The sequence below is a fragment of the Talaromyces rugulosus genome, chromosome III (genome assembly GCF_013368755.1).
Source record: "Talaromyces rugulosus chromosome III, complete sequence".
Lineage (NCBI taxonomy): Eukaryota > Fungi > Ascomycota > Eurotiomycetes > Eurotiales > Trichocomaceae > Talaromyces > Talaromyces rugulosus.
Window position 1 is genome coordinate 1,998,817 of NC_049563.1, and position 16,378 is coordinate 2,015,194.

At 44.9% G+C, this 16,378-nt stretch overlaps 3 protein-coding genes and 1 non-coding gene across 4 annotated transcripts; 2 read left to right on the plus strand and 2 right to left on the minus strand.

Annotated features, from left to right (window-relative positions):
- Positions 1–1,277: 1,277 nt before the first annotated feature.
- Positions 1,278–2,484, minus strand: TRUGW13939_05555 (uncharacterized protein; the record flags this gene model as incomplete). Its single annotated transcript, XM_035488718.1, has 3 exons — positions 1,278–1,848; positions 1,916–2,012; positions 2,382–2,484. 3 exons carry the CDS (start codon positions 2,482–2,484, stop codon positions 1,278–1,280), a joined length of 771 nt encoding a protein of 256 aa, XP_035344611.1.
- A 3,586-nt stretch (positions 2,485–6,070) lies between these two features.
- On the plus strand, positions 6,071–7,134 carry TRUGW13939_05556 (uncharacterized protein; the record flags this gene model as incomplete). The annotated part of the gene is made up of 2 exons (XM_035488719.1): positions 6,071–6,450; positions 6,507–7,134. 2 exons carry the CDS (start codon positions 6,071–6,073, stop codon positions 7,132–7,134), a joined length of 1,008 nt encoding a protein of 335 aa, XP_035344612.1.
- Positions 7,135–8,561: 1,427 nt separating this feature from the next.
- On the minus strand, positions 8,562–12,490 carry TRUGW13939_05557 (uncharacterized protein; the record flags this gene model as incomplete). Its single annotated transcript, XM_035488720.1, has 6 exons — positions 8,562–8,948; positions 9,008–9,268; positions 10,181–12,120; positions 12,193–12,319; positions 12,380–12,414; positions 12,481–12,490. The coding sequence occupies 6 exons, from the start codon at positions 12,488–12,490 to the stop codon at positions 8,562–8,564; spliced, it is 2,760 nt and encodes a 919-aa protein (XP_035344613.1).
- Positions 12,491–14,182: 1,692 nt separating this feature from the next.
- Positions 14,183–14,277, plus strand: TRUGW13939_05558. The gene has a single exon. It is a non-coding gene; the product is annotated as a tRNA-Ile (tRNA).
- Positions 14,278–16,378: the final 2,101 nt, after the last annotated feature.

A 16,378-nucleotide genomic window follows, 5' to 3' on the forward strand; every position in this document is an offset into this window, starting at 1 on the left:
AGGATATTCTCTGCGCGGTACATGACGCTTGTCACTCCATGTATGATGTCGAAGTGATGGCCGGGGTTATTGGCTATTCGCTCGCGGAGAAGGGAGGACGAAGGGCTTTTGTTACGACACGGCGCAAGGACGAGGGGGATCAATTGGGATATGTCGGTCGGTTCAAGTGAAAGTCTCGAGCAGGAAAATATCGCTACTGAGAGAGATCTAGACTTCTTGTTGGTTAGTGATAGCCACCGATGACAACCAGGACGAGCTCCACACGAAATAATCGGATCGCACGCGGAGAAGTTCGGACAAACCAACGTCAAGAAAAGCTGCGCCGGTGAGTTGATGAGCGCGACTAGGCAGGAAAAAATGCTAGAGGGGAGAAGCAATGCGATGCGCAGGCGACAAAAGATGGGTTGCTGCAAGGTTCAACCGGAGACATCGCGAACCCGCGTCATGGCAATGCCGGGAGGGGAAGGAACTGCCGCCCACGCTAAACATTGTTCTCACATCATCTCTTCTATCTCTTAAGAATACTACCACTCCCTCATTTATTTTTATTCTTGTTCTAAGGAAAATAAGCGAGGATTATTTGTTATTCAACTGGCTACAAAGTACTGACATTTTCACCAACAACATGAAGCACCCTCTTTAGAATGTCTTTTGTCTTTGGGCAGGTATCTCTTAAGAATACTATCACGCCCTCATTTAAACAGCCTGCATTTTCAGTCTCTTATCCTCTCAATTTCTACCTCAATTTTGCAGGTTCATTCATTCCCGAAATTCTAGGACACCATATTGTGACTATCCATTTCTCTGCACACGATCCACACACAATCAACACACTATCAACAGAGTCTCCCCATCTCTCATTTCTGTTTCCTCCACACTCGGGAACTGGCAACAGCAGCAGTGAGCAGAGCTGCGCACTGCGACCGATTCAATGAAGCATATCTCTGATGAAAAGTGCGGAGGAAGTTATGTCTTCGCGACGACCAAGATATACTTGGCATCGTTTACAGCTTCTTACTCTCTCTACGTAGAGTCAGGACCCGATCGTCCAGCAGGGATTCGTGTCGATGAATGTATGTTCCCGGCACCTAATACGCCAGCACTCAACAGAGGGCGCACAATCCCTATCCTCGATCCCCTTTTCTCGTAAATATCTTTCGTATCTGAGATAGAACGGCTTTCGCACTTGTTGAGGTTGGAATAGGTTTGTGATAGATGTCGATGTCGAAGGAATGCTCTGGTCCACTGGTAAAGGCTTGACTGTTTTACCTTTGCAGCTACTCGAATTGCACCACCGAATAGCTATAATGTAAGTGCCGGGTCGGTGGACCGCTCATCGGCCGTGCTGTCGTTTGAGAGGCGCTGTTGGCAACGCCGACAGGCCAATTCAACGACTCTTCCGTCAAAATGGCTATGCCAGTAATTTTTATGTGGCCGGGTATCCTTCTCGATGCTCTGTTCTTGATGGCTGAGAATTTGCTTAAATAAACACACAAGTTGCGGGATATCGCACTGGGAACCTCCTGCAGCCTAAGCACCCGCATAAAAATGGTACTCACGTCCTGGAAGTTGGAGATGGGCTCATTCGCAAATAGGATATGCTTTTGTCCTTGAAACCACTCCAGGACCGCAGCTGGTAAATCAGTAGGTACTACCCAGTCGTCGGAGGATGTCCAATTAGACAGGGCTTCTTTGGCGAGTGGGGTGTATTCACTCAAAGCCTTATTGCTATGAGATTTGTGTTGTAAATAAAATCCCCCCGATCCTACTCTAAGCTGATCAGAAGCACTGCCACATTGAATGACTTCGGTGCTTTCATCCACCTGTGTTTTCTGTGCTTCGTGCAATCTATTGTTCACTTAGTAAAATTTCTCTTGCCCTGCTTTATGCTTTATAAAGAAATTTGAAGACCTACTTTTCCACTGAAATTGGACTTCCTTGTAGATCTTTCACGCGGATACAATCCAAAAGAATGTTCATGACCTCTGTGGTGCCTCCAGCGCCTTCAATCACTTCATTGTACGGAATACGTCTCAATTCAACACATCATTCCGGAGAACGCTGTAGAGGAGATTTTGCAGCACTTTTTGCATGATCGGGAAGGTTATTTGCGGCGGCGAAATTTGAGACTACATCTGTCATCTCTCCATTAGTAAAATGGTCAGTACAAGAAAGTGAGAAATAGTACCAGTCCAGACACCGTAAGCTGGATTTGTAGCAAGCTGCTTGGAACATATTTTCCGGCTCTAGCCTCGTTTTCGTCGACGTAATCTTTGTTTCATTTCTTTGCAGCTGAATAGCACCAAAATTAGAACTTCGGCTTTCACCCGTGACTCCCTGAGATAGAAACAGTTCATCGCGAAATGGTTCCTTTGTCTTACTGGGCGATAGCCGCATCTGTTGTCCTGCGTATGGGCCAATCACGAAGTTTTTCGACGTGAGTTTCAATGCAAACTCCTCGTTCTGGAGCATACCTATACCCATTTTGTTGATTGTACTCGTATTCACGACATAGCTGTAATGCTTCAAAGTAGTAGTCCAGGGAGTCGGTCAGTGATATCCATGAGATTTCCCATGTTATCTCTCTTCTTGGCGACCCAGGCCTTCAGTCGAGATGTTCGGTTGCTGATGCTGGACTTGACTCGCTTGTTGTGTACTCTCTTCGGATTCCGAGGAGACACGAATCAGGAGACAAGTAAATTGATCGCGTGTTTTGCGTAAATGTCGTCCTGGCCATCTATTCCTGCTCCATTGCCGTTTCTGCTTCCCTATTGGGAGCTTCACGCCCAAATTATGGGGTTGATTCCATACTTGAAGCGGTTGGCGGTCGGGAAAGGCACTGTCAGCATAGAAGTAACTTCCAATGGCTTCGAGTTATCCGGTCGCATGAGAATTAAAACCGCCAGTAAATGGATGATGAAATGATCCAGACAGGAGGATAACTTCCACCCTTGCCGATAGAGACTGTTGGGAGCAACTTGTTTATCCGCAAAACCTGTCATTGACAAAGCCCATAGAAGCAAAATATGAGTCTGATCGGTGAACAAAAAGGCTAACTGCCCAGGGTTGTGGAGCATTCTTGGACGGTTGGTTGTATTGTGAGGTGCAGACATGAGCTTTGCGAAGTTGTAATATCCCACTAGGAATGATAAGTAAATCTCATGATAATGTAGTTGTTGATCGAGACGTATATAGACCCGCACATGCCCAAGCCTAGCCGGAGATATCCAGAAATGTCAACGTTTTGATCCCCATGGCGGAAGTTTTTCACTCACCTTTTTATTTGCAGCTACCATTTGCTGGCATTTAAGACTAACACACACACACACACACACACACACACATAAAATTCATTGTGTGTGGCTTCCCCTGTCTTTATCATCGATATTATTGTCGTTGTGTTTTTTTCTCGCAGCGCCGTGAAGCACCCTGTTGATCTTTCCCTGGTGCTAGATAATTCAAAGCTCATGGGGGAAAATCTTCTTTGATTCTTGTCAGGAATGTCCCGAGACCGCACAAACGGCCTGATGAAGAAGAGACCGCCAGGTCAGGTGTGTGACAGGTCTGCCTGATGGCTCAGGGATGGCTCCGCCAACAATAATCATCATCATATCGCTATTTGCGATGGATGCGTGATGGACTTGTGAATTGTTGATGGATGATTGATGGATGTGAGAAGTTGAAGAACTTCCACTGAAGCGAATTTAAATGTGCGGTCGCTCGGGCGGTGTAAGAATCCAAGGGCGGTGCTCTATTAGGAAATTGCCCAGTCCCGGTCGGTGAGGAAAATAGAATCTTTCTTACAAGAAATAATAACTATGAAATATATTTGTGCTTTTAGAGTTGCATTAGATACATGCTCACAAATCTATATTCTTGATACGTCAACACTGATTTTCCACCAGTTGGCGACTTTTCCCCCCGGCAGTGATGGATCTAATAGGCTATAGCACTCCTCAATCAGCATCGTAATAATCTCAACTGTTTATTATAAAGATATGGGTTAAACTATTAAAGTCTCTAGATTCTGGCAAATGAGTATCGAGGTCTTATCTTGAGTTCTATAGTCAACATACGGGCTATTATCTGGTTCGCGCTATGATTTCCACGTCTCTCGTCACTTTATCAACAGAGGTAAATAGCATAAATTAACATCTCAGGTACATAGACGATACAGACTAGACCGGCATTAGGTCTATTCACGAAGACCGCATTATCCGCGTGGTATGAGCGAGATCCTCGTATCTAATAATTCAAATAAGACGTGAAAATCTACAATCATGACTGTGGCAACTCATTTTTATATCGGAACTGCGTTCCGTCGACTGGGTATTGAGTGATATAGTCATTTCATCACAAAACGGGACCATTGGCGAGATGGATACGTGAAACAACTTTAAATGCAACAGTTCTGATTTCCAAAATCTCGACTGCTTCAGAATTATTCAAAAACAACGATTTTTCAACGGGTTAGCACTTTGACCGATGGTGGTTGATCTCCAAGACGATTCAATAAATAATCCCAGTACAATGGCCAAATACAAGGAGGGGCAGTTTATCCAGTTTAATCCCAGCCACGGTTAGTAATTCATGCAAAAATATAATATTATATGAGAAACACAAGCTTTGACCACCTACTGGATTCTATAGATCCCAGCGTTGATCATAGAGGTTACATCTCAGAAGTCTTGACTAATGAGAAGGGCATTCCCACTGGGGATTACATGGTAATCATTTCTATCTCAGAGGAGAAAAAAGCCGTTATCATTTTACTTACCGTTACTATATGATCATATAGGTTGAGGATCGTGATTGGGGTCTGATCAAAATCCAGGAGCGAGATATACTCTCGGCTTATACGTAAAGAGCTTTCTACATGTCATCATTGGAGACCAGCGTTAATAGAATAACCATCCGGCATTCAAATCCGCAGTAGGCACAGGCAATTTACATAATTATTTTTTTTTATTCCTGGAAATCAGAGTTAAGTGGCTTCGCGGCACTGGTGATAATTATTTCTGCTTCGAAGCCTTCTACCCCTTCATATCGAACCACCGATCTACGTACATCATAATCACTCAAACACCTAATTATCCACTTACTTTGCCTTATCAAAGGAATCATGTATGAGCTAGGAGATGTGGTAGAATTCAGCTACAACCATGGTAAGTAGCGACGACAAACTCCATCAACAGCGCAACTTAAAAAGTAATCTCCATGTTTCAGAACTAGCAAACAGCCACCACGGACTCATTATAGGCATCGTGACGGGCGAAAATGGTAAAAGCCTCGGGTCTTATCTTGTAAGTGACTTTATTTGAGGCGTCTAATATAAATTAGTATTACTGACACGATTGATGTTCAGGTTGAGGAACGCGATGGTAGCCGTGTCAAAGTAGAAGAGAAAGATATATTTAAAGGTTTAAGGGAGCTTAGAGAGTGATTATTCCCGTTATGGGTAACTGAATATTCGGTTTTGTTTAGCTTGTATTTGGTGATGAGAAAATAAGTAGCTAGTAGTCTAACTATATAGTAATTTCAACTTATTTGTGGTTAGGGGTAGATTAGAAGGTACGACATCGGGGACTCCCAGCTCCAGCGACGCTATGTGTACTAAGTATCATTAATATGTATAGAAGATCCGATCTATTGAGTGTTAGATTTATCTACTGTTTTAAAATTACAGCACAAACATCCTATTGTTTTCGTAACACAACCTGGTTTTGACCTTGAAGTTATTAGTGCCATTAGGGCTAAGATCGTCTTGGAAAACGGCCGGCCTGTGTCTATTCCGAGAGCTTTGTGGATATTCAATTATTGGAATTTAGATCATATGATCATTTATAGCTATTTTTAGATAGAAAGGTACACAAAACACCGTAACAGGAAATGATTTGTGTAAACCTTCACGTTTCACGAAGTCACCACGAAATCTCCGACCTTTTTGTCGGCGTCTGCTCAGGTCAACTTTTCCTTAAATTTTCAAAACAAGTGACCCAAGCCAAAGGACAGAAAGAGAGAACAGATAACTCAAAAACTGAGGTGAAAATATCATGACGCAAAGGTCACAATGGCGGCATCAACTAGGGACCTATTAATAAAACTGCCGACAAGCACAATACTTGAAACAAGACTATCCACAACGACTTCAGGGGTTCCCGCACTGACGACCGTTCTCAATCTGCCATCCTCGTGTCTAGCTGATATATGGCTTGATTTTTGTTACGTACCCTCAACCTCTGACAGCGACGTAATCTCTGACATATATGACTATGTACGCCTCGGCCCACGACTGTGGGATTCTAACTGTTTCCCATTGGGCTATTCCCCAGAAACAACGGATTCCGTGTTTTATTCTCCAGGGGTATGCCCACAGAGCTATATACAAGCATGTTCGAGTAAATTTACCGCTGGCACTGTTACAGAAACCCAGGCAATATGCTGTCCGACGTAAGTCTCCTACAAAAATTCAACTGGTTTCAAGTGTTCACTAACTTTCATAACAGCGATTACTCCTGTCAAAAAAATACCGATTGGCCGTGGCGACTCACGAATCAATGTGTATTTCGACTTTCGTCTACGTCAATCTTCCTAATAACGAACTCGTTGGCTGGGCCAATTAGCTCTGTCACAGAGACAGCAACGAGTGGTTACGAGATCAATGCTTACGGTATCAGTATCAGATACCAGTCCAGTGATTTTGTATCAGCGCCAACAAAAATCTCTTCTTCCTCTACTTCTCCATCAACCGCGGCAACCACAGGCACTTCCCCACCCACGTTGATCGCAACATCAGCACCAGAAACAAACCACCCTTCAGGCCTATCCAGTGGTGCAGGAGCAGGCATCGGTGTTGGCGTAACTATTGCAGTGTTTGCTCTAGTTGGTTCTGGTCTTTTCTATTTCTTCCGTCGTCGACGATCAACTTCAACCACGTATGAAGCGACATCAGTGACACCAATGACGCCAACGCCACCAACACCGCCGTCGGAGTCACACGATAGATCAGAACTGGTCGGTAGCCAGGTATACACAGAACATGAATTTGAACACATTCCACGACAGGACGTTGTTACCCTAGCGCAGCCTCCGAGTCATTCGGACCTAGTCCGGCCGGGATCAGGTAAAGAGTGAGACAAAATACACTCTTTATGGCACTTTCCAGAAAGGCCAACTGTATGTCCAGACATATTCAATATTTCGAACTTTTTTTTTTTTTTTTTTTGGTTTCTCTTTTGTTTTATTTCTTTATTTCTTTTTATGGTTGAAACTGGTTTCATGATTAGTGGCAAGCATCGTTCGCCTTTGGTTGCCGGATTTCGAATCCGAAAACATCGACGCCGATTGCTGTCATATATAGTTTTCCCTTAAGTCGATCAATATATTCAAAACCAATACATTTATCCCCTTGCCTGAAGTCTTTGTTTTAGTTTTAACTATGCATATCGGACCCAACAAAGGACAATTGGTCCAATTCGCAGCAAATTGGGGTACAACAACTCAGTCGCTCAAGACACTTCTCTAGAATTCCGTACTAACCATTGAAATAACTTCCCATAGATAATGGCAACGAGCACGCGGGCTACATAAGAGAGGTCATGGTTGATAGAAACGGTGCTTTTTCAGGGCATTACATGGTATGATCAGCTACCTTTTCTTTCTTGCCCTTCTACATTTTAACCCGTACATTTGGGGTGCAAGATTGAAGATAAAAACGAAGGCGGCAAATTACATTCCTTAAATGCAGCAGGGATTCGTCGGGTGATGTGAAGGGGGCTGGTGTCTTTGGTTATTGATCATGGTTGAATCACTGGCCACTGTGACTCGGAAGAAAGGTCCGGCAACGAAAAGGTAGCTGATAGCATTTGCCTACGTCTATAAAAAAAATTGTTGAATACATCTGTTGTTCATCTCCTAACTGCTTAAATAAATTTATGTTTTTATAACTCGCATTCAACAGCAAAACAAAAGCAATGGCTCAGTTCGACAAGGGGCAAAGAGTCCTCTTCAAACCACAGGATGGTACGTAAAACTCCAGTCTCCTTTATACGATGTGTCTAAGCCATGGTCTAGAACCTGCAGCGGAACACAAGGGCCTCGTTCGACGAGTCATGCCCGATGGTCGATATCTGGTTTGTGTTCCTTTCTTCTTTGCTTCAACTATCATTGCTAACTCTTCAGATTCACGATTTCGATGCCCCGCGTGACAGCATGATAGAGGAAGGACTAATCCTCCGAGCTCTTGATTGAAAACCACGGAGGAATAGGAGAGTAGAGAGTAAATAACTTCTGGATAGTATGATTTGGATTCTTAACAAGTCTACTAGAGATGATATTTGAATACTTCAAAGAGACTGAAACTTCAAGAGTATATCGTAAAATGGTTGACGTCAACTCCCAACGCCATCTCCATAAAACATTGAATTTGAAAAAGCAAACTGCCGATGTCTCATGGAACTGGGACCTAACAAGCCACTGAATATGTCTATGGCATATACACACACAACTTTTCACTGGGGTAAAAATTCATTGAGAAACACACATAGTCCCCACAAATAATATTACATCTCCATTCGGTCTTCGTCTTCGTCGTCTAACCCATCCAGAGCTCCGGCTGGGACACGCCCCTCGTTGAGCTCTTTCTCCAGACGGGCGATTTCTTGTAGGCTCTTGGCTTCGCGAATCATCTTTTCGACACGCTTTCGCTCCTTATCCGTCAACTTGACTCGGATAGCCCTGTCACCTGCGCCTCGTCCAGGAGCGGCAGCGCCTGTAGACGGCACATCAAAAGTTCGCGACTTGGCGCCCATAATCTTCGATGCTAGCTCCGTCGGTTCTTCAAACGAGCCGAAAAGTTCAGTCGCCTTGGCACGTTCAATGTCCTTGACCTTTTGGTAATCGAGGAAGCGGATGTGAGGGTTACGCCAGATGACCCAGTATCGATAGTTCTTGATCATGAAACTTAGCATCGAGTTCCGAAGGAAAAAAATCAGGGTATTATACACACCTCTTTCCGCGTAACCGGGTTTTCCATTAATACCACATGCGTAAGCCTGGCGAAATTCTGCAACGGGTCGAGATCCGCCAACTCGGACATGTTATTTGCCGTGAGCACCAGTGTCTCCAGATTCGGTATTGACGTAGCCAGAGTAGGCTGGATGTGGTTCACTCGGTTGCGCGCAAGCAACAGCGTCCGTAAGCGAGGGAAGAAAGGGAAATTCGAGAGCGAGGAGAGGTCATTGTCGGTGAAATCGATCGCATCTTGCTCCTACTCCACGATTAGAAAAACCACTCACAATGGAAAAAAAGAAAGAAAGAAAGAGAGGAAATAGAGATGTATCAAAGAACTCACCTTGGCGACAGCTAAATTTTCAATAGCAGGAATTTTGTGGCCTAAATTCGTCTCAAAAAGAGGAAAGAATGATATATCAATGGGTTCCTCACGTAGAATTGACACGACAAAAAACAGCAAAGAGAAAGTAGAAACAGAAAAAGCAAGTGTAGTATCTGTTCTTCTCAGGTAATAAATGACCACCCACCTCTAAGATCTAGCTCTCGCTCCTTTATCGGGTTGATGTATGAGAGGGAATTGTGAATGAGCTCGACGGTCAATCGCATCTTGACGACGTAAGTGGGTGCCGGCTAATTGTTGAAAGGCATGCGCTCAGAAGGTGTGGAAGTAAAACCAAAGCTTCCAGGCCAGTTGTGGCTGGTGTGAATATTGAGAGTGTATCGAAGATCTCTTTTGGGATTTCTCTCGTCTGCAAGTGCAACTTTCAACAAGCAAGCTCCAAAGAAACTAGAATGCGGGAGAGTCACGTGCCGATTGGTCAAGCTTTGCGCAAATCGTGTTCGAAAAAATCTACTCAACTACGATGTAAGACAGTTTAATTAAATTATATCGATATATATATGTATATATATTAATAGTGGCTTATTTAAATTCTATTCCTGCACTTGTGGTAGTGACGTGGTCAGGATAGTATAGTTATGAAAGAACTACTACCAAGTAGTAGTAGTAGTAGTAGTAGTAGTAGTATATTGCTCGCCTCAAAATTGATGACGGCCATCTCCACAGATCAACGCCAATTCAAACCCAAACCAGTAACTCCAATCTAAACTCCTTATTCGTAAGACTGCGTTGCAGTCATGCTCAGTGCCTCATTCAATCGTCACTCACTGGCTGCAACATGGGAGACTTGCGGTACGATCTTGTCGGACTGACGGTTCGAGACCGACTACCAGTTGTAGCAGTGGCGACCAGGTGCTCCCTACTCTCGGTTCTGATGACCAACCCTTGTCGGTCGAGCGCATTTGAAGACGGCGCAATACCCAGTCCGATACTGGTGCTAGATATATTACCGAGCTCGAACTTCAAGCCTGGTGTCTGCGAGGCGAGTGCCGAACCGGAACTCTTAAGAGAGTGGCGTTTGGAGTGAGGGGGGCTGTATCCAATAGGACTAGTTATATTGTGTGCATCATCCTCGCTGTCGGTGTCGGCACCGGAGAGCTCAAATTCAGGCCCGCCATCTTCGAGGACGCGTTCGTAAGCAAGAGAGTTTCTTCCAATGAATGGAATTTTCGATCCAACAAATTTCCTGCGAGATCGAGGACCTCCCCGCTTGAAGAAAGTTTGCAGTTTATGATAAATCCGTAAGCGGCGGCCGCGGCCGCACAAGAAGAAAAGAACGATGACGATGATAAGCACGAATAATAAGACACCAGGGATACGCCGTGGTGATTCTCCGCCAAAGAGAGCATCGTGCCAACTGTCACTTTCCTCTACTGACGGGCCGGGTCCTGGCACGAGTTCGACGCTAGGATATTGGAAATCCTTCGGAATACCGGGTTGGTTGCTTCCAAAGCCAACTGGAAGGGCATTTTCCTCAATAGTGGGGACCTGTGAGGCAGCATAGAGGATCACCTTGCCGAGGGTCCAGCTAACTTCGGTTGAGTCGATTTTATTGACGGCTTGGAACGGGTGGACATATCCTTGCTCTTTGCCATGTTGGATGACTTCCTTGGTCCCGTTGTGGCTAGAACTAGGTGTGTCCTCGATACCAACCCGAGGAATACCAATGCCTCCGTGGAGAACGTTGATAAGCCAAGATGCCTTGAAGCAAACCTGGTATGCTTTCTCGCTATCGACCTTGGAGCCCCATCGTTCTTCTGCCAGACCTTGCTCGATAGCGGCCCATTCTTGGGAGCAAAAAGCATCAACTCGGTGTTGATACGTATTGAAGTCGTAAGCCTTGTCTTTGTGGCCCATTTCAAAGATTTCGTGAGTTGTGTGCCAGTATTCGCTAATGCCAACAAAATGGTTCACATCAAAGTCAATGGCGGGGACATGGACTCCATTCAAAAGACACGGCTCGTCAGCGCAAGGCGCATCTTTGTCAAGCAGCGGGAAAGTTTGCCGTAAGCACTCGTCAAAACGTCCCGTGCCTATCAAATAAGGAGTAGATGGCGTATCATCAATAAGAGGTTGGCCATCCATTGCGGTGCGGAGACGATTGGGAAGACAGGGATCGGGAATTTCAGTAACCTTGGCCAAGGACACCGATTCCTGAAGAGCCTCAATGTAGCGGCGGCGGGCTTCGCGAACGCCGAATTCCAACCACGAGGTAACGAAAAGTTGGTAATCTTGGCTAGATCCGTCGATATTGCGCAGGCGCAATAGTTTCAGGTCATTGGCATGCTTTTCGGCCTCGGTAGCATTCGGAACAAAGGCGATTTGGGCGGACGCGCCACCCATATCCAAGAAGCCATATGTGTGATGGCCTTTTCCGTGAGCATGCTCTTCGGGAGAATCAAAACTCCCTAGTAGATAATTGGCGGCAATCCAGCCATATAGACCTTCTGTTTCTCCTGGAATAACCTGGACATGAACATCGCACTCAGGGAGGAGGAAATCGGAGTTCTCCCGGAAAAAAGAACAGACTTGGTTGAGAATTTGACCGCGCTGGGCATCGCTCAACAAGCGCATACCAGCCGTGGCCAAGAGGAAGACGGGCGTGTCTTTGACAGCGGTTTCCGGTACGATATCAAGGGCATGCTGCAAGAGCTCGTCGAGATGATCAGGGCCGACTTGTTCGGGGGTGTCGGCAAAGGTCGATATACCTAGGCGGCAACATGCATTAGTACAGGCTATATCGGCATGCATAGTGTTCGTTGTTTTTTCTGCACTCATACCAGGGTGAATCTTTTTAGTCCAGTCCTCCTTGGTCCTGATCTTGGGCAAGGATTTCAACTCTTGCGGATTTCCCCCTTGGCGGGCCTTGGAATTATTGAGCCATCGATAGATATGGACTCGGGTCCCCTAAGAACGGTGAATTAGAATGCATGAACATCGACCACAATTCGCTTCCGTTGCACATACAGACGAGCCCGCGTCCAGGATAACACCATATCTCCCTATAAAAAGACGCGTCAGCGTTTATTCTTCTCTTTCCGGTCTCCTTAGCCTTGTCGAGTACTAACATTTTCCCATTTGGTATAGCGATGGTTCGGAATATTAATATTTATCTGAACAGCATGATCTGGGGGGGCGCAGGGCGGAAGCGATCACGGAACCCAGATGTCGAGTAGGTTGAGCGAATGTGTCGGAATCGGCCACCACAAAAACCAGCTGCAGGCGGCAGATAAGAGTAGCAACAACGGGATGTTGTTTTGGGGGGAGTAGTAGCGATCGTGGAGGGGTCTCGGACTGGGGAACCAAACGAGCGGCGGCGGGCAGAGGAAATCAAGACAAGAGTAAAAGCGAAGACATTCGCGGCAAAAGGGAAGATAAACTAATTAAGTGTTGTCGTTAGTTGCATTGGAGGATGGGAGAGAGCGTCGTAGTCGCACGGGAAGGCGTCACACCAGGCACGTGTTTATTACCAATACCGGTATCATAAGCAGACGATATCCACATGCCAAATAAACCCCCTGCCATTGGCAGAGCCGGCCACTCCAGGCCAGAATCGACCGCTGCTGACGGGCCTGGTACGGGCTGATACGGTATTTGGGAGCCGTGAGTGGACCGCTTGGCCCCCCGCCCCACCCAACTGCCCGCAAACGGCGGCTGATTGGTTCGCCCTCTTGTTTAGTATCCCACGGACTTTCTTTGCGACGGCACAATTTTATATTTCGCCATGATCTTCAAGAAATAGGAGAAGAAACACACCTCCGGGAGTTCTGTTCTTATCTGGTACTTATGGTGCAGACTACATTTTTTATCATCAACGCCATAATATCTGTTCAAGACAATTAAGACACGCGGAACTGGTGGGAGTGGGCCGGTTTCACCGATGACGTCGGCTCCTCCTCCTCGCCTATAGTTGCATCCTAGCAACGATAAGAAATCTTGAAAATCCTGCGTACTAACCCTGTTCGGTCACTAGTTCGCCTTCAAATTGTTATTCCCTGCAGTATAATAAAATAATATTAATTTATGAGTGATGCAGATAGATTAATCGGCATTTCTGCGAGACCCTTGGGCCGCCCCTGGTCCAAAAGATGTCATACATGCTGTACATCTTTATGCAATAGTAACTCCAATCTCCGTATAATACTACCGCACCGTTGCAGACAACGCCGATCAAACACAGATCGCATCCACTCGGCCTGTCATTGCCCATCGGGGAAGCCGTTGCCCCATTGGCTGTTGGTGGTACTGGAAGCCTGCCTGTAAGATATGAATTAAAACACGTCGTTGATGTCAAATGTTGCTTATAGAGCGGTTGCTTGTAGTGGGGTGCACCCGGTTATATAGAAATTATATGGAAAATCGATGTCAGTTCTGCCGTAAACATTCTCGTGGCTCTAGCTTACCCCTTGACGCAGTGGTTCAGTATTATTCTGTATACATCATGGGAATTGATCACAATTGATATTAGTTGACTACATGTACATATATAGCTGACGTGTACCCATGTACACCATTTCCGGAAGCCGAATGTATACATTTTAGCGGCTGGACTGTATCCTTGCCGGAGATAGGAGAGAGAAAGAAGGGTCAAGTTATATTGGCTCTAGACCTTAGTCTCTTGGGTACAACTGTCTCTCTCTTATATCTCCAACATATTACAATCAGAAATTGAGCAACAAGCTAGTTGATAGATAGGTTTCGATAAACTCTGTCACGGATCTCAAGCAGTTGATCAGATCAATCGAAATAGTGGCCCGCATTCTTCAACAAGGTCGATTAGCTCAGTTGGTTAGAGCGTGGTGCTAATACGGCATCTGCCAGTGTATGACACGCCAAGGCCATGGGTTCGACCCCCATATTGACCACTTTTTTTGCTACACCAAGGTTGGTGTAGCTGGGCGAGGTGGCATGTAAATGATGAACCCCACGCGTACGGGACACCAAACATATCCGGAAGTTAATCATTTTAACGAGAATCAGACAAACAGGGTTGGTATATACAAATATACCACAAATACCATAAAGAATTGTTCAAAACGAAGACAATTTCAAATTGAATACTTACTACTATATTTACGCATATTTGTGTGTACAACTCACCGATATCAATGATGGTTGCTTCCAATTGGTTATTATTTTATCATCTAACTTGTACTTTCGTATTTTAGCAATTTCATATTCACTTTTATTAGAGGTCACAGTTTTACATGGATAAAAGATAAGTTTAATGGTCTCGCTTCGCTCAGCTGGATCGGGTTGTGAGGTTTGGTCACGTGATCGGATATGTTTTATTAGTCAGCCGGAATATGTAGCCTTGCCAAAAAGGGCCCAACCCTTTTTGGTCTAATGGAAAAAGTCGGTCACATATTTCTTGATACAATACAAATCAAATCACAATTTATACAGAAATCACTTGTATTTATGGTAATATAGTTCTGTTCCGAAAGGCCACAGCCAAGCAATCTGGTTAATAAGGTCTGTAACGAGACCCGCTTGTACCGATTTAGCACGCCTGAGATTGCAAGCCTGTAGTGAGGCCAATTTGACCGGTTTGACAACGTACTCGGGGAGCTGTAGGCCTGCAGTGGGACCGATTTGACTGTTCTGTCTGATTTACTTGGCCTGCAAGCCGGCTAGTGAGGTTATATAAAGTGTACCCGTAGTGATGCTTGCGCGCACCTGGTTGATGCGCCTGGGAAGCCTGCAAACTGGTTGGTACATATGTAATGCCTGCAGGACTGTCCGCGCGCACCGACTTGAAAAGTCTGTAAGCTGATTAGTGAAGTTATATAAAGTGAGCTGCAACGTACTGAGGAAGGCCTGCCCGCGCGCACCGATTTGAGGCACCTGAGAAGCCTACAGGCCGGTTGGTGAGGTTCCATGAAGGGGATTGCAACGTGCTGAGGAAGCTTGTATTAATGCCTGTCTGTGTGCGCTGGTTGGTGAGGCCTTGGGAAGTTGACGTGGGTGAGAAGTGTGGTTTTATATATATTTGAGGGTGTTGCTGATATATATGTTCACCAGGGTCAACCCCCTTAGGGTAACTGCGTCGACGCATCTAGTTTACTTTGTGGGTTTATGGATTAAAAAAATTATTTTTTATTGGTTCCGCATATAATTATATGGTTACAGAATGATTGCAAGTTCGGTATATCAAAAATTTGCTATCTTATATTCGGCAACGTTGCCAAGGATATGGAACGTATCGAAATTAGTTACCACGAGTTTATATTACATACTAAAACACATTGGCACTACTAACGTATTTTATAACCCCCGTCGGCCACATAAGCGTGCCCGGCCACCTGTAATCCCATATAAAATGGCCATTTTTCAGATTAGAATATCATAACTTTTTATTAAATAACTATAATTTGTGACGTGCCTTTTCCAAAGATATTCGATTCCTATCTAGGGGTGCGATTCTCTAAAACAACAAGCATGGGAAAGGAATCTAACTACCAGGACCTGCGGGAAGGTTTTATCTTGTGTGCTTAGGTAACCAGCTTGACCTCTTATGGCCCCGGGGTGAGGCTATCCCCAGATCTGGCACTGCGGGTTAAGGTTGATGCCTTTTTTGTCTGAGGTCTTTTATCTGGCTATGAGGCCGCTCCTACCTTTAGGGATAGCCTTAGGCTCAGCCGTTATATTATCCCTCCTTTTAGAAATGCTTACTCTTAAGTGTTGATTGCTGGTTTGTTATTATCTGTATGCTTTTTAATAAATTGATCCTCTTCTATGGTTTTTATCTACGCATCTAATTAACGCGGTGGATCTAGTTTTTTGGGGTTGGTATTATAGAATAATTTCAGTGCTAGTAAAGTGTTTGAAAAGTACTCTATTAGATACTATACTGGATCTGGGTCTCTGTCTAGCTAGTTTACTTGATAATACAGCTTTTTCTAATATATCTAAAAGTCTAGAATCTTGTTAATTTCCTATTCTAAATTTCTATTGATCTAGAGC